The 19191-nt window shown below is 32.0% G+C and overlaps 1 protein-coding gene across 1 annotated transcript in view; it reads right to left on the bottom strand.

Annotated features, from left to right (window-relative positions):
* Nucleotides 1-263: 263 nt before the first annotated feature.
* Nucleotides 264-19191, bottom strand: part of LOC106460108 (glycine--tRNA ligase-like) — a 39802-nt gene continuing 20874 nt past the window's right edge. Inside the window, exons 9-17 of the mRNA XM_013919792.2 lie at nucleotides 18198-18360; nucleotides 17072-17236; nucleotides 15866-15973; nucleotides 14353-14498; nucleotides 13686-13771; nucleotides 10457-10566; nucleotides 8312-8405; nucleotides 2755-2942; nucleotides 264-1037 (exon numbers count right to left, since the gene is read on the bottom strand). Of these exons, the coding sequence (XP_013775246.1) occupies nucleotides 924-1037; nucleotides 2755-2942; nucleotides 8312-8405; nucleotides 10457-10566; nucleotides 13686-13771; nucleotides 14353-14498; nucleotides 15866-15973; nucleotides 17072-17236; nucleotides 18198-18360 (1174 nt within the window). The 3' untranslated portion in view covers nucleotides 264-923. The remainder of the gene's footprint in view (nucleotides 1038-2754; nucleotides 2943-8311; nucleotides 8406-10456; nucleotides 10567-13685; nucleotides 13772-14352; nucleotides 14499-15865; nucleotides 15974-17071; nucleotides 17237-18197; nucleotides 18361-19191) is intronic.

The raw sequence follows: 19191 nt of genomic DNA, 5'->3' as shown, positions 1-19191 counted from the left end.
CTCATCTCGACTTGAAATGACTGAGACATGGAAAAATTTCATGTATACATAAGTGTTTTTATCTTGTTGGATGTCTTGATTTTGGTTTAGTACAGTAAAGTTTAAACATTTGACTTACAATGAAACAATACTAAGTGTTATGGTGCAGATATTTTGGAGTTAGCAGTCTGACTGATTTGAAGTTCTGTTCTGAAACTTTACAGAGGATGTTAACTGAAACACAAAGTAATTAAACCATCAATTAAAAAAGTAAGTCAAACAGAAAAGTTTCAAAAGAAGTTTTATTCATTTAATTTTTCAGTTTTAAGTAATGATTTTAAGCCGTGAAAGGGTCTTCTAATCCACTTTCCAAACTAGTGCCGATTATAAGTTGTACATCCATCAACCCAGAAATATTTATATGGCCAATATACAAGAAGCCATATAAAACCTAGGAACAACCAGAATAAGTTAAGGTATTCCAATAGAGCACCTCTATCATTCAGTACCTAGCCTAACTATCATTCAATAACTCAAGAAAATATTCATGCTTTAAAGATATCAAATATGTGTTTAGTTACAAGCCAGATCAACTCGATTTACAGTATACATGATGTTCAAAAAATCACCGCTGGATAATTTCCTCATAAAATTTAGAATATTTCAGAACTTCTACTTGAAACATGGGAATGAATATTTGATCAGTCACTCTGTATAGAAAGGGATTAGATAAAGAAGTCAACAAATAAGCTACGGTTTCTTCAGCTGAAGATGAGCATATCTAATGTTGAAATTTTTTCTTTATAATTTTTCCTGTCTGTTAGAATATGTATTATAAAATCATTTGCACTAAAAGCAAAGGTGGTTTTTATAAAGGAAGAGAATAAATATGCAATTTGTTAACTTCTTATATACCACTTTAATGAGTATTTTTTTTAGAGTGGTCAACCAGCACGTGTTGTCTCTTGCTGCTCAAACTTTGGATAACAGACCTTTACTTCATCCCAACTTCTCTTTCCACATGCAAGATCTCGTACGACCTCACCCAAGTCTTCAATCTGCATGAAAAGTGTAATTAAAAACCCACAAAACTTAACTGCTTTCATACAGGAAACACAGTATACTCTTATCAATGAGTGTTATAAATATTTATACAATTAAGAAAAGCAAAAGAAACAATGATAGTATTGACTATCCAGATAAGGAGTGATTGTGCTAAGTAACCATAACTTATGGTGGAACAGCAGTTCGAAGTTTAACCAAGTCAAAAAACAATAAGAAGCCTAACTGTTAAACTTATTATATGTAAACATACACATACATATAATTTAAGTCCAACAAGGGACATGCTGGTCCATCTAGACCATCCCATTCACTAAAGTTTAAAACAAAACACTCAAAGCCAGCCTTTATCACTCAAATATTTATTAAGCCTTCCTTTCAACTCCCTTAAATAAACTGTGTCCACCACAACCCATTTCAAAGGCCAAACACGCTGTTAGAAAAGATGACTGCTATGCTGCAAAAAAATTTATATTTATATTCTTACCATTCTCACCATTAATATGAAAATAGATGATGTATCAACACTATGAATTCCCTTAACTAACTCTTCTCTATTAAAGAGAAAACAATTTCAGAGACCTTGACCTGTCTTTGAACAACAACCATTCCAACCCAAGCACCATCTTACTCTTATCCCTTTCCAACAATTCAGCGTCCTTTTTTAGATAAGGAGCCCAAGACTGAACGCAGTACTCCAAATGTGGCTTATCTAATAACCTACACAATAACATTATATAACCTATTTAGATTTTTTATTCAATATTTCTGTAGAAACATCCTAAAATTAATTTTCCTACCACTAGCAACAGCAGATTACTTGGATGGCCTAAGAGATTGATCAACCGGAACACGAAGATCCTTTTCTTCCATAACATTATTAAGGTTATTCCCATCAAAATTATGCTCATAATTCAAATGATATTCCATATGCAGTAAGTACCTTGCAGGTAATTATAATTAAAAGCCATCTGCCATTTATTTGTCGAACTCACCAACTAATCCAAATCCGTTTGTAAAGCAGCAGCATTCCTCCTCACAGCCAACAACAATACCCGAAACCTTAGTATCATCATCAAGTTTAAATAATTTATTGGCCATTCCTTGATCTAGCTGAGGGTATCCATTAAATAATCAAAAATTGTCTGAAGGACAATGTTAGATAGTATTTCTCTTCCTTCTTTGTAGAAGATAATAATTGATTCATTTAACTGATTAAATACTTGTATCTTTAAATTCAAAAACAAAAGCCTATACAAGGGGAAATGTGCCCTATTACAGGTTTTTTTATCCCCCTTCTCGAACAAAAATCCCAAAACAAAATATAGCCCATGTACACTGCTAGACAGTTACCATATATGGTACTTGAGATCTGAGCTAGCCAACTCTAGGTGATGCAAACTGAAAATGTATGTAAAGAAAAATAGAAATTTTCCCGATTTCAGTCTTTTTTTTCTCTCTCTCTAATCAGGCAAAAATCCTAAAATAAAATAACCATGTAAAATACATTGGATAATTTCCAGATACTATACCAAAAAATTACAGTAATCAAGCCAACCAACTCTAGGGTTAACACTGATGCTAAACTTATAACCTGTATAGCATAAAAGATTGTTCTTCATCAAGAAAGGACTTAAAATTTTTTATGTCAGTTTTGTGACATACCACTAAGTACCAGTTATTGAGTTTTCTACATCAAATTCATGAACTTACTGGTGCTCTTATCTGTTCCATGGTATCTCGTTCTCTTACAGTTGCTGTATGTGGAGACTGAAGTGTGTCAAAGTCCACAGTGATACCAAAAGGAATTGCAATTTCATCTGTGCGTGCGTATCGGCGTCCAATAGAACCACTACTGTCATCTACTTTGTGAGACACGTCATTCTTGGTAAGATCCTGGGCTAAAAAAAAAAAGAAAGAAGTTTTAGCACAAAAATATTATCCCAAAATTAAAACAAGTAATTATGATTGCAACAATGCTATAAAACATTGAACACATGTCACATATAACCTTTTTTCCTCCATCAAAATTCTGCCTTGAAATAGTCTGATTACTATTAAAAGATAGATGTGTTTAGAGTTAGATTTAGCATTAGTAATTTAATCAATGTAACTTAGGTTAATTAATCAGTAGGATATTCAAATCATTAAAGTAACATTTATTAATACTTACTTTATGATATTTATATAAATATGGGAGCATTTATTTTAGTTTACTTTAACGTTTTGCTTTTTACTCAACAATGTATAATGGGACTAATGGTTACTGAACAAATCTACGTAAAGTGATTATAGAGAAATGGGAAGGAGCTAAACAGTGTTATCACTCTAAATGGAAAGTCCAATGTGAAGCAATATCTTATGGACATGTGGGCTAAGTGGTTAGGTTAGTGACCCCTAAGGTCCAGGTATAATCATCTCTAAGTTTAAGCTACTGACCAGAGGAAGGACAGACAGTCAGGAGCACCCACCACAAGAAAAGTTTTGTCCAGCTCTTTGAACAGAATAATGGGAATGACAGTCACTTTTATAATGCACTCACAGTTGAAAATGTTGAATGTATTTAACAGTATCACATCTTCAACCTTGAGCCTTTCAATCCTCGGATCACTATTTATCAGATTAAAATTGTTTCAACACATGAACTTTAAACTCCTCTGACATTGGCTGACCACCTTATCCAAATACATACCAAATAATGGGTTAGCCAACTTTTACCTGAATAACAGCCATTTGATAGAATCCACAAGGCATTGAAAGGTGTCCTAAGGGTGTTTTCTCATTCAATCATTAATATTGTATGTAATTTATGGGCAATGTGAAGAAATGATGGTGATAGTAAATGTGTCTTTCAAGTTCATCCCATAGATGCTTAACTGGATAGAGACCTGGAGATTTTGGTGGCCATGGGAGATGTCTTGAAGTCTCCATCATGTTCCTCAAACCATGCATCCACAATTTGGGCCTGGCAGGTGGAACTATTGTCCTATTGAAAGTAGCTGTCCCAATCAGAGAGCACGTGAAGTATTGCTAGATTCACTTGACCAGAAATGATGCTGAGGTATGTGTGACATTCATTCAGCATTCTAAAATATGTTCCAAACCATGACTCCAACACCAAATGCCTGGACAGTTGGGACCACATGAGAGAGGTTTGAGTTATTAATATGGTTTTTTCCAAATCTGTCTTATACTACCTGCATAAAAATAAGGTTAAGTTTGAATCACTGGACTGCATCACCTTCCACCAGTCCTTACTAGTTCAATGTCTATATTCTTTACACCACTCAAGACATTTTTTTCTTGTTGGTAACTGAACCCAAATGATTTATGCAGTCACCTTCTCTCATAGTCCATTTGTTGAAACATTCTTTCCAGGGTATGGCTAAAGATGAGTGTGAATAGCCTTGCATTGAATGTCTATCGGTTGGTCTGTTTTTTTATTGTAGTTGGACTTTATCATCTTGTATGACTGCTTGGTCTGTTTTTTTATTGTAGTTGGACTTTATCATCTTGTATAACTGCTTTTCCTCTTCTCTTTCATCAAGTGTTTGCAGCCACAATTCCTCCTTGCTGCAGACATTTTATTCAACTTTTTCTATTGCTGATAAACTCTAATAACTGATGTCATGAATCAGCTGATCCATGAAACTGTCTTGGTCACTGTGGCTTCTTTTGAGTGCTGCAATATCTTTGCCTTTCTGATATCCATTTGACTGCAAATTTGCTGGTTCCAGTCATTTATAGTGCTGAAAGTATTATCTCACACCCATATGTGACCAATCTAATTTGCACCTACAGCTCAGATCAGGCTCAAGTCTGAAAGGGTATGTAGCTCCTGATAATGGCCAGCCAGGATATAATACCATATTAGCTTTAAAATCTGCTGTTATATAACCCCATACAAACTTTAAAATCTGCTGTTATATAACCCCATACAAACTTTAAAATCTGCTGTTATATAACCCCATACGAACTTTAAAATCTGCTGTTATATAACCCCATACGAACTTTAAAATCTGCTGTTATATAACCCCATACGAACTTTAAAATCTGCTGTTATATAACCCCATACAAACTTTAAAATCTGCTGTTATATAACCCCATACAAACTTTAAAATCTGCTGTTATATAACCCCATACAAACTTTAAAATCTGCTGTTATATAACCTCATACGAACTTTAAAATCTGCTGTTATATAACCCCATACGAACTTTAAAATCTGCTGTTATATAACCCCATACGAACTTTAAAATCTACTACAATATAATCCCATATTAACTTTAAAATCCATTCTTATTTATTCCTACTCAAAGTTAAAATTTTTCTTAACTGAAAATGTATTTCCAATAGATATCTCTGTACACAGGACAGCTATTTTCCTCTTGAAGTTACACTATTCTTCCATAAAAAAACGGTTTGCATGCCACCAGCCTTGTGAAACTTCCACCTAAAATTCATGTGAAAACATGTGAACTTGCACTACTGTGTAATGAAATATCATGTAGCAAAACCCTCCACCAAAAGGAGTGTGACATACATCCTTGCACAAATGCACCCTCTATGTTCACACATGAAAATCCTCATTCTTTGATGAAGCAATCAATAATAGTGCACCAGGAAAGTGGGTGGGAATGTGTAAGGAGGTGAGTATCTATCAGAAATATATTTTCAGTTCAGGAAAAGGTTAACTTTTGATATGATGCCTCCCCTCCATACAGATCAGCTAAAATCCCAAGTTGAAGTGGTGGAGGAACTGGTGAAGATGACCCTCCTTCCAAAAGCACCAGAATGAAGCCGATGGTGTGCGATATTCTATGTCAGGGACTGCCATAAGGGAAACACCCATGGAAAACGACATCTTAAGTGAAGAATAGGAAGAGGCAAGTTAAATGACCCATCCAAGAACTTGCACACAAGCCATTGGAAGGCCAATATGTGTAGTAAGATAAAGCCACATTCAGATTGTATAGGCTCAGAACTATGTCTGAACACTATCTTCTATACGTAAATGTCAAGGAAAGAAGATTAAACATTCTGTAAAAGGAGTACGTATGACAGAATACATGTACACAACCACATTTAAACATTGACTATGTGTGACATGGTATGGAGTACATGATTATGTCTAAACCATATCTTCTAAAGGTATGTAAGGAAGTAAAGAGCCAGATCTCATCTTTATAGACTAGATGAAACATTATATACTATGTGTAAGCGTGAAAAAGTTATGAACAAAATATTATTGTCTATGCGAGACCTGGACGAGAACTAAACATTATCATCCATGGGTAGGCATTAAGCAGTAAAAAAAAAAACTATGACGAAACATTACTCATTAACTGGACATGTTAAGGATTTACTGAACAAAGTCCATACATCATCATCAAAGTGTTGCACATTAAGGAAGAATAAACTATATTGAAATATTATCTCCTATGTTTATGTGTTAAGGAGAAATGAACAATTTTAAAACAATATCTCATACGCCAACATGTTAAGGAGTAAGAACTAGTTTATGCTAGTAATTACTAGTTATAGCCTTCATACCTCATTGCAAACAATTCAGAAAAAGTGAATATTTTCTATACAAAACATTTTTTTTCTGGGAAGTACTGCACGGGAAAAGTGTTAGGATTGAGTTCTTTAGTCATACGTAACTCATTGCATCAAAATGATTCAATATAAAGAGTTCAAAATGTTCATAAATTTTACCAATATAAACTGTAATGTTTTTACATATCAAAAGTGGTACTGTTTACTGAAAAAAATTAGTTTTTTTTTAAGAATTCCAGTTTCTCAGTACTACATTAAAAAATAACATCAATAAAGACATCATAAAACTCTCACATACAGTCCTAGTGAAAGTAGTGTTTATTTTGTGAGGAGAGTATTTAAAATTGTGTTCTATTATAAAGAAATAGTTGTTGTACATACCAAAGTTATTTTACTAATTGTCTGAATCTTGAATATCCAAATTGTGAAATTTTTTTTATGGAGTTTTGTTTGAGGGGCCATTCAGTAGATGTCACAGGAGTTTTGGTTACATACATAGATACTGACATACACTCTATTTCCATTATAGTAAGATATATACATGTAAAGGTATAATCAATTAAGACTAAGCATTATATACCAAGAGTACATGTGACAAAATAATGAACGAGATGTAAACATTACCTTCTATTTGGACATACTAAGGAGTAATAAGCCAGAACGAAATATCCACGACAAACATTAACGTCTATGTTGACATGGTAAGGAATAAGTAAGTATGACTAATCATCAACATCTATCAGTACATGTGAAGGAGAGATGAACTATGATTAAACATACTATGTGGTATATGTTAAGGAGCAAGTAACTATGATTAAACATTCCAGTCTATGTAGTACAGGATATGAAGTAACAAACTAGTTCTAAACGATATATCAAGTAATAAACAATTTAAAAACATTAAGTCCTATGAGTTACGTGTTAAGGACGAATAAATGATTTCTAAACAATAACTTCTATGTGTTACCTGATAAAGGAGGAAGGACGAGGCATAAAATGGTGGGAAGAAATATAAACCTGAAGAAAATGCTGGATGTGGAACTAACAGCTCAAGGATAAGAAAGGAAACAATAAGTAGAGGGCACACATAAGGCTGGAAAGTTCATGCGATTGCAACTAAGTAGAGAAGTAGTGGGTTAAAGATGTCACTCTACTTTGCCCTCCTCAACTTCAGCTTCAAAATATGTGAAGAGAAATGCGTGGCAGGCATGGAAGAAGAGGGTCCAGGGGGCAACGTGGATCCCATCAAACACTGGCTGATGCTATGTTACTCTTCTCCATACAGTGGTAAGTGTGAGTGATATTTGTTCTCACATCAGCAGAAAAAGAATTCATGGTAATCTGATCGTTCAATATAAAAGGTTGAAAGTACAAAGTTGTGGAAGTAAATTACTTCAACACATCTCAGTAAAAACTAAACACGTCTTAGCACGACTGTGCTGAAAAAAAATAGGGAATTTCATGAGTGAATGTAGAAGAAGCATTTGTGCAAAAAGATGGGTTGCACTCTTATTGGTGGAGGGTTTTGCTGCATGATACATCATTACACAGTAGTGCAAATTCACGTGTTTTCATGTGAATTTTAGGTGGGAGTTTCACAAGGCTGGTGGCATGCAAATCTCCGAGGCAAAATATCACAATTTGGAGAGGAAACTAGCTGTCCTGTGTACGTAAGTTAGTCATCATATCAGAAGTTAAGTGTTCTCTACTTACAGATTCTCTTGACAAATGGTGCAAACTCTGGGTTATTACTGAGTGGCAGCACCGAGCACTTCATAGGTGCAACGAGTGGTGGTAAAGCAAAGTACTGAAAAAAATACGTACAAAAATATATATATATATATATATGACCTTTTTAAAAGTTATTAACAAACAGAAAAAGCAGTAACTAAGTTAACCATCTGAAAAATTACGTTTTTGAATTTTCGGCTTTAACAAGCAATAATTGTGGATTTTTTATTTCCTGGACAATACAACTAGTCTGGTTCAATAAAATGAGCTGAGCTATTTTTATATTTAAAAACAATACAAACAATATTCTGAAGATGTAATTTTTTTTTTTTACTTGGAGATAAACAGACCAATGGAAATCTAAACTTTCTTTTAGAAATAAATTACCAAATTTTAACTGAAGCTCAATCAATAAATATTTGATAACTAAATGTGTTTTATTTCTATACAAAACAGTTTATAGACAAAAGTCTGAAGTAGCAAGAAACTTGAGTTTAAGAGGAATACCAGATATATAATTACACAGTGTAAGAAATTACGCGTAGTGGTTGTTGAAAAAGTTAAAAAAAGAAGTATGTTATAGGTGAAACCATTAAGGAGTTAATATATATATAATCATTGATACAACGTTTCGGGCAATGCCCTTCTTCAGATATCACTGTTCAGTTAGTGACAGCTGAAGAAGGGCATTGCTCAAAATGTTGTATCCACAATTATACATATATTAACTCCTTAGTGGTTTGACCTATAACATACTTCTTTTTATAATTACACAGGCCTGCAAATTTAAACTTCATAAAAGTTGTTATGGTTTTAATAACGGATTTTCCATAATTCAGCTATGCCAATTTCAAAAATAATAATTTTTTTTTCTATCATATAAGGATTTTTTTTATAAATCAGGAAGAAATAAAAACTCTTACTTAGATCAAATTATTCTTTTGTTTACCAAAATGAACATTTTTTATTATTATGTTTGTTAACAAAAAAATACAAACAAGCTGAAGAAAATGGAAGAACACTGATGTCAAACGAATACGCATCCTCATTCATCCTGTTTTTTTTTGTGAAATTATGTCTTTTAGTCTCAAAACTATATGTTGTGGTCTTTTATTTATTGCATTATAACATTTTGTGAAAAATTTCTACGTGATAATAAAAATTGATATCATTTTTAGATTCAGCATACAGAAATTACTGTACAACAAGTAAACATTTCAAGACAATAAAACCATCGCAGGCCTGTGTTATTACTGCTAATAAGGACTGAGCATGAAAACATTTTGGAGAATATTACATCCTCTTAAATTTGTAGTTGTGGCCATGATATTCTGATCTGGTTTTTGCTTATTTATTGCCAAACATATTTTATTTCCACCAATAATATACAACTCCATGACTTATTTTTATTGACATAATATAGTTTTATGAGAATGTCTTTTGCTGCATAGTAACTGTTCTTCAGTCTTGGAACACTAACAAAGTTAAGCCTCAAGTTCTACTAAAAAATTAATGTAAAAAGTTTAAAATCATAGAGACCACATTCCAAAACTACTGATAAATCTAACATAGAATTATGGGAAGAACACATGAAATGTTTAAAATCTCTAAGTAATTAGGTTCTGAAATAATCTGTATGATAATTTCTGTTTGTTCCCATGCTATATACTGAAAAAAAGAACAGTAAAAATATACTTCCTATAAATGGTCACTATATGTCCTATGAGAGTCATGAAAATGCTTATGGCAAGTGAATGAACTATTTTCAGGGTTTCTGATACGACTTTTGTATACATTTGTTCTGACTTCCAATTCTCTGATTGGCCAGTAAGTATATTAAACCACAAACAAAACTTTAATAAGTAAACACTATTAGTTGAAATACAATCAAAATATTGCTTAACAGTAAAAAGTATCAATCTCATAATCTTCAGTAATATTATGAACCCTCAAATATAAACCTAAATGACTTCTCTGACTTTAAGAAATTTTTATAATACAAATATTTCTTTATATTTTTAAACCATCTATAATTATTTATAATAAAATACTGACTAGAAAATATATATATACAAAGTTTACAGTAAAACCTAAATAGTCTTATATAAGCACAAATCCATTCCTTACCGTTCGTTGTTCATCTCCTTCCCTCATTCTAAAATTGTGTTCCCAGACAGAATACATAATTCGACCAATCCCAAACGATGGCTCTATTACTGCAGGTACTATTTCTTCAACTAAAGAAACAGTGACAAAGTAGCTGACAGTAATTCTAAGAAATTATGAGTGAAAATGAAAAGAATGTATAACTATTTCAACCACGTTACATCTGCCATATCCACTACTAACGAGGCCCTTCCTGCAATACCAGGGCTCATCAGACCAGCTGGGATACAACAGACATAGTAGTCATCTACGCACTATCTTTATCATTAAGTTTAATGAACAATGACTGTTATGATGTGAACTATTGATCAAGTAAATGAAATGTAATTATTATCAATTATATTCATGCTATTTATAAATCAAGTTTTTATGGTAAGGATTAATAACACAATATTATTAAATTTAACTATTTACAAATGGCAAAGTTTCTAGTGATTTACATCATATTTTATAGTTAAAACCAATAAACCTGGAAGAATTATTAGACTATCAGTATATGTAGAGTAACATAATAACTAAAATGTAATACAACTATTAAAACAGTCTACACAATGTTTTATTTTTCCCTTTATAAATGGAACTACAATATAAAAGCAGGATGCACACATAAACAGCTCAACTTGTACAGCATCATCTATGGACTATTAAATACCACCTGGCATACACAGTACGTTTTGTCACCACAAAACATAACTTTCACCATAACACCCAATGATTTAGTTTGTTTGTTTCAGGATTTTCATAAAAATTCCACAAAAGGTATCTGCATTTAGCCTTCTTTAATTTTGAACTGATAGACTAGATAAAAGTTAGCTAGTCAACATCGCCCACCACAAACTTTTGGGCTACATATATCTAACCAGAAGACTAAAAAGAAGTTAGCTAGTCAACATCACCCACCACAAACTTTTGGGCTACATATGTCAAACCAGAAGACTAAATAAAAGTTAGCTAGTCAACATCGCCCACCACAAACTTTTGGGCTACATATATCTAACCAGAAGACTAAAAAGAAGTTAGCTAGTCAACATCACCCACACAAACTTTTGGGCTACATATATCTAACCAGAAGACTAAATAAAAGTTAGCTAGTCAACATCACCCACCACAAACTTTTGGGCTACATATATCTAACCAGAAGACTAAAAAGAAGTTAGCTAGTCAACATCACCCACACAAACCGACTAGCTAACTTTTATTTAGTCTTCTGGTTTGACATATGTAGCCCAAAAAACATCGCACACCACAAACTTTTGGGCTACATATATCTAACCAGAAGACTAAAAAGAAGTTAGCTAGTCAACATCACCCACCACAAACTTTTGGGCTACATATGTCAAACCAGAAGACTAAATAAAAGTTAGCTAGTCAACATTGCCCCATACAAACTTTTGGGCTACATATGTCTGACCAGAAGACTAAATAAAATTTAGCTAGTCAACATTGCCCATCACAAACTTTTGGGCTACATAAATATACTTTTATCCATCATACAGTTGGCACATTGCATATGTAGCCCCTAGAACCTTTGAAATGCATATATACAGTTTTTCCAGTATCCCTGTATACTGTATCTGATATTTACTCTCCTTTACTATGAACTGTCACTAAGTCGAAAATGTAAGGAACAATGAATAGTTCATAACTCTGACATTAAATACATAATACCATGGCAAATGGCACTCTATAAAAGGTCATGGTTTGCTCATTTTGGCCCATACACATAGGGTTCTTTCATCGAGAATACTGTATTGTATAAAAATAAAGGTTACATATGTCTACCCTCTTCCGTTTAGATGATGTGCTATGGTATCTATGGCAGTAGTTGTTACCATGTTTATATGAATACTACTTAATCATTTTCTCATCAAGACCACAACATATACTACATATAAAGTATAAAATATTAGAACATTGTATGGCAACAGAAGAAAATGTGCAAACTGGATGGATAAAAAAAAGCTATAACAAAAAGTAACAAATATTGTTGGATGAAACACAAAAGAAATGTCCATTTACTGGTGTGGTATACTTTAACAGAGGACGTTTAACAAAGACTCTCTTCATTCCTATTTCACGACCATACATATTGTAAAGATAAATAACTAGCTTGAAGAACTACTGATTAATTCAGTACGTTTACACGACTGATAAAATCTTCTACTTATATAGGTTTTAAGTTTTTTAGAAAATAATTAATTAACTTTATATTCTTTGAAAAAGGAAGAATTATTGTTTATATAATTTTATTATTTAGATAAAAACAATTATTATCGTTACTATTATCAGGAGAGTAAAAGTCCTTTTTTTTTTGCTCTAACTTTAAAGCTATAATTTTAATATGTTGAAAATAGCCAGATTTTTTCTTACCCATTGCCATCTGACTAAATCATACAGCAGCTTCTTTTAAACCAAATTTGGGGTGGGAGAGGGGGGGGGTGTACTTGAAAATCATTATTATTTCTGGTCAACTTCATATCACTTGTACTTCTAGCTTAAGTTTCCCTTAAATTTAATATCTAGTTTGTACTATGAAGCTAGGTTTCATTCTATTACTACAATGGACAACTTACAAAGTTCTTGGGAATATAAAAACAAATATGATGTAACTTCTGTCTTAAAAAACATTAAACCAAATAGTTAATATTCTTGGTATTGATTTAACAAATGTTATTCTTACATTATGTATTCACTGACTGAATTATCAGAGGGCATCATAATGTATTAAGAATCATGCTATTCAAGAATCAGTTATTAATGAAAAAATACTCTCGATGTGATTTTACTGGTTTTTAAAACATATTTGGATTTTTTTTTAGACATTCCATCAAGTAACATATAATCCTTTGTTAAATTTTGATTTGCCAAGTTTGATCATTTGAACGTCATCACGAATCTTACAAAGTTATTCACCTACAAATTTAACATATTTACAAAACAACAGAAAATTAGATCTTTTTGTTAGTAGATCAAAGTCTGTATTTTTCTTGTTTTCTTACGTGTAGGTACAAAACATCGAAATCTGTATTAACTTTTACTTTTTTTACGGCACTAATGAAAGTACGAAAGGATTTTATAAACATTAACCCTTAACCAGTTAACCTACCAAATGCCTCAAACTCATTAAATGTTTATCCAAGGACCAGAGCTTACATACCTGTATTTTACTACGATAATACAAAACACTTACCATGGACAGTCTTTTGATAACGTTTCACAGTCACCATTTCTTTAGTTAAAATGTATTCTTTGCCTTTCACCATCAACGAATACTCTCTATGGAACAAAATAAATCACCACTGTGGTTGATTATCTGAATATTAGAAAAGCTGTAACAAATCATAATACAAAAACATACAGTAATGCCACAATCTGTTGCTAATGGTATCTTGTTTACATTTATAACATTTCCAAGGGAGTACAGACAACAAAAACTGACATTCCTACTAAAAAATTTTTTATTAAAATGTGAAAATCAGTACTTTAATAATTAAAGATCTGCTTTTATTCAACTTCAATGAACAAAATTTCATCCCTCAAGTGGGCAAACATTATTAACAAAACTGAAGATCCAAATGTATTACAGCAGCTGTGATATTTAAAGCTTACAGAACTAACAAACCTTGTCTAACATTTGGTGTCTTTTACTGCTGTTATATTCTGTACATTTTATAGTTTCTTGTACCATCAGTAGAAAGTACAAATTCAATTCTCACTTTACACTGTGTAAAAAAAATATCCATCTCATTAGTACAATGTTTGAAAAGATTATCTTCTCCAGATGTTGTGATAATTTAAGTAACAGCTGTTTATTTACCACTAATCAGGGAATATCCTTGTATATCTGTTTATCTTACCCATCAGTTTCTAGCTTCTTCTCCATTTCAATGATGTTATCTTCCCCTAAAGTAGATAGAACTTCCATCACATCTTTGGCTTCTTTCTTGAAGGCTTTACCCATTACTGGCTTCTGTGGAACACATTCTACCACTTCTATAGTCTTGTACAGAAGGTGTTAAGAAAAATACAGAGTTCCCTAATGAATCACATAATTAAAAACACATGAACTACAGTATTACAACAAACATACACATTTTATATTGTGATAAGAATATAAATATGGTATATAAATATACAAAATATAATTAAACTTGACATTACTCTCCACAACAGCATGACTTAATATTATTATGTTTTAAATTTACAGTCTTCTAAACCTGTATTTTAAATACACATGAGGCATGTGTGTGTGTCGTGTTGAATAATTTTAAGTTACAAATAAATTCAGAAGATGCTATGAAATGCAAGAAACTTAAATTTAAAAGCAGGAATTTTTCTTTTGATCTAGATTCTAGAGCATTATAAGTGTTAAAAGACTTGATTTTGACAGATTACTTTAATTTTATTTATCTTGAGCATGCTATATTTTTCTCTTCTGAATTGGTAGGTAAGGTAATCAAAACTTTGCTCATACTAAAAAATAAATTTCAAGCTACTGAATATAGTCATGAAATAGACACAGTTTTAGGTCCAGCAGTAGTCCCCATTTTGTAATCGACCCAAAAATGTCCTTTTCCTACTACTTTTCCATCCATGACAAAACTTTTCAAATTGTTCAAAATTTCTGTGACACTCCACTTTCAAAATAAAATCTAAATATTATATTTACTTTCCGTCCCGTGATAATACGAAGTAAACATGATATATTATTTTAGATACTGCTAGAGATATTTAAAGAATTATTGCAGATGGAATATTATTTACAAAATATTAAATTTTATTATAGTTCATCAAAAAAAAAAACAACAGACTACTCAGAATTTAAAAAAATAAGGTTTTAGGTCCAGTAGTAGTCCCCATTTTTTAAGCTTGTAATTCATTCAAGTGTCTCCTTTTACTTTTCTTACTATTTTCCATCCACGACAAAACTCTTCATATTGTTCAAAATTTTTGTGTCAGTCTACTTTCATAATAAAATACAAATATCGTATTTAGTTTCATAAGCAGTTCCATGATAATTGGAAACAAAATACTGTTAAATATTTAATGAATTATTGCAAAAGGAACATTATTTACAAAATATCAACTTTTTTAGTGTTTGTATACTGCGAATTAAGTCGAGTTTTCTTCTATAGTAGTTACTAATATTTTGAAATTATAAAGCACTTATTGAAGCTTTACCTTTAAATGAAAGTTATATCTAAAGTTTATTCCACAACTACATAATTTGGTCTAAGTAATAACTTAACTTTTATTGACACTTCATTTCATAAAAGAAAATATTTGGGATTTTTCTAGTATACATGCGACAGAAAATTAAAAGACCTTAATCGTAGGTTCCTAAATAATTGACAATGTATCAAAGGATATTGGTTCTGCTAGTTTCTTTTCAGCTACCAGTTTTACACCAGTGGCTTTTGTATGTTGTGTCAAGTCATAGCAGGATCTGTCAGCACAACCAACACATTCCACCCAGCCCTAAAAAATAAACACAAGTCCATTTATATAACTAGCTAAGACAACTCACAAAATCAAGAAAAAGATAGTGATAAAGAACTGAGTGTTAGGAAGAACTTGAAAATATAAAGCATTAAAAACAACCACATGTTAATAAAAAAGGTATTACTATAGTTCACATCCCTTGAAAATATAAAGCACTAAAAACAACCACATGTTAATAAAAACAAGTATTACTATAGTTCACATCCCTTGAAAATATACAGCACTAAAAACAACCACATGCTAATAAAAAAGGTATTACTATAGTTCACATCCCTTGAAAATATACAGCACTAAAAACAACAACATGTTAATAAAAACAAGTATTACTATAGTTCACATCCCTTGAAAATATAAAGCACTAAAAACAACCACATGCTAATCAAAACAAGTATTACTATAGTTCACATCCCTTGAAAATATAAAGCACTAAAAACAACCACATGCTAATCAAAACAAGTATTACTATAGTTCACATCCCTTGAAAATATACAGCATTAAAAACAACCACATGCTAATCAAAACAAGTATTAGTACAGTTCATATCTCTTGAAAAAAATTAACCATATTTAATCACATGTTCTACATTTGCTCTTACAAATCCTACCAAGCTCTAACGTTTATAATAAAGTTTCCATTAATTTCTAACACTCTTACAAAATGTTCACAGCTTTCCGACTTAAGGAAAGAGGAACTATTTTAACAATACTTATAAATCTGGAGAAAAATTTGTGTCTGAGAATTCCAACAATCAATACTGGTCAAGTCCAACTCTTTTTCCAAGCAAAACAATTAGGTTTTATATTATTTTTGATATTCATGGCTTTCCCAATATTTGGAATTGGCCAGTAGTTATTGTGTTTTTTTTTAATTTGTAAACCTTTCCCCAACTTTTGTCACAACTAAAAATGCAAAATGGGTTTTACCAGCCAAGACAGGGTTAAACTTAATCTTACGTCATTTACCACTGTACTAATCTTATAAAATACTGTAATTGTCACACATTAATTACAACATAAATTAGCTATTCCTCTTTATTTAAAGCCCCCCCCCCCCAATAAAAAATTGAAGGCTTACATAAGAGGTCTTGCACTCTGCATCCCAGCAGTCACAAGCATAATGAGCCATTTCATTACTCATGTGCTGTCGGAAACGAAGTCTACGAGGGTCAACACCCACCTTCACCATAAACTGGTAAATTCTTGCCATGAAATAGGCTAGAGTCTCATTGGCAATTGTTTTCTGAAAAAAAGAAAATAAAGTAAGACCACACAAATCCATATTAATTATATTACGACTACTTCAAAATAAATTGGTTTGACACAAACCAAGACAGGCAATTTTAATAAAGAAGTGTGATCTTCAAAATTTAAATCAGAAAGTTTATAAAAATTATACAAGTTTATACATAATAACAAAACCTTTACAAATAATTTACTCACCAAACAAAAAGAACAAATGCATGTTTTAGTAAAATAACCCACTTATAACAATATTGTGGTGAAGCACATCGAATAAGACATGGTTATAAAATCTATTTTTCAACACCACAAACAACAACTTTAATAACAAATCTTTACTTTTTTTGGCCTTAAGGTGTTCTCATTATCCAATATATTGGAATATTGTGTTCAGTCTTGGGCTCCATACCTTAGGAAAGACATTGAATTGTTGGAAAGGGTTCAGAGAAGGGTTACTAGAATGATGCCTGGGATGAAGAGGAGAGGTTGAAATCTCTCAAATTGTTTTCTCCTGAAAAAAGAAGAGTTAGGGGGGGATCTGATTGAGGGGTTTAAGATTGTAAAGGGAATAAATAGTGTTGATGCATCATCTTTTTTCATATTTAACAGAGAGAATAGAAGAACTAGGGAACACAAGTATAACTTTTGGCAAGGTAGAAGTGATCTTCAGCTAAGACAGTTTTATTTTTCTAACAGGGTGGTTGGCCCTTGGAATGGGTTGCCTTCGGATGTTGTGGAGGCAATAAATTTAAGCGAGTTTAAGAAAAAGTTTGATAAGTATATGAATGATAAGGACTGGCTTTAAGATTTTTTTTCAATTATTCTAATTTAGTTTTGAGGATGGAAGAGCCAAGATGGACTGATAGGTCCCATGTTGTCCCAAAACATGTTATGTTTTGTTAAATACACACACTTAGCTTAACAGAAATATCCAATAACTACAATTACTGAAGTGTTTTTACCTGTTTTACTGCCTCTCCTATCCTGATTGGTTCTGCTGCTTTCCCTTCCATTTGATTACATGCAGAGTAAAGAGTGACAACCAAGTCTTTCACTGCGTCAAATTTGGGATGATCTTTATTAGCAGGATCCACAAAATGTTCTATTTCAGCCATTGTAAACTCTCTGAAAAAAACAAAAATGTTCTATTTCAGCCATTGTAAACTCTCTGAAAAAAACAAAAATGTTCTATTTCAGCCATTGTATACTCTCTGAAAAACACAGTAACTTCTGGCCTTTAGCAAAGTTTTTTGTTTAATAAATTAATTATATTTTCTGCAAATATATATAAAAAATCTTAAAATGTCCTTTAGCATGTTATTCAGTAAAAGAAGAAAAGTATACACAAAAGTAGAGTTAACAAATCAAGAGAAGAGTGTCGGTGACAAATGAGTACAGTAATGTTTTCTCCAGGGCAAAAAAAAAAGGAGACACTGGAAAACATATTACTTGTTTTATTCATTTTTAGCACCAGAAATTCTTATAACTGTCAATGAATATTGATTTATGTTTTCTTTTTTTTCTTCTGGATACACCAGAACTCTGGATTTGAAATGTAAGCTGTCTTCAACCACTTCAAGTCTGTTTTTTTCAACTGGTAAAATAGTTTACAAAATATACTATACCAAATGTTTTAAGTTCAATATAGTGAAATTGCACTGAAATCGTTTCATATGTTTCTATGAATACAAACCACATAACATTACATTCAGGTAAGAACCTCTGGAATCACTACTTCTCTCTTTAATCCATGAACACAACATTATGTACAGGTAAGAACCTCTGGAATCACTACTTCTCTCTTTAATCCATGAACACAACCCACAACATTATGTACAGGTAAGAACCTCTGGAATTACTACTTCTCTCTTTAATCCATAAACACAACCCACAACATTATGTACAGGTCAGAACCTCTGGAATCACTACTTCTCTCTTTAATCCATGAACACAACC

This window comes from Limulus polyphemus, unplaced genomic scaffold (genome assembly GCF_000517525.1).
Source record: "Limulus polyphemus unplaced genomic scaffold, Limulus_polyphemus-2.1.2 Scaffold710, whole genome shotgun sequence".
In the NCBI taxonomy this organism is placed as follows: Eukaryota; Metazoa; Arthropoda; class Merostomata; order Xiphosura; family Limulidae; genus Limulus; species Limulus polyphemus.
The sequence above is the reverse complement of the archived record's forward strand: the minus strand, read 5'-3'. Positions and strand labels throughout refer to the sequence as shown.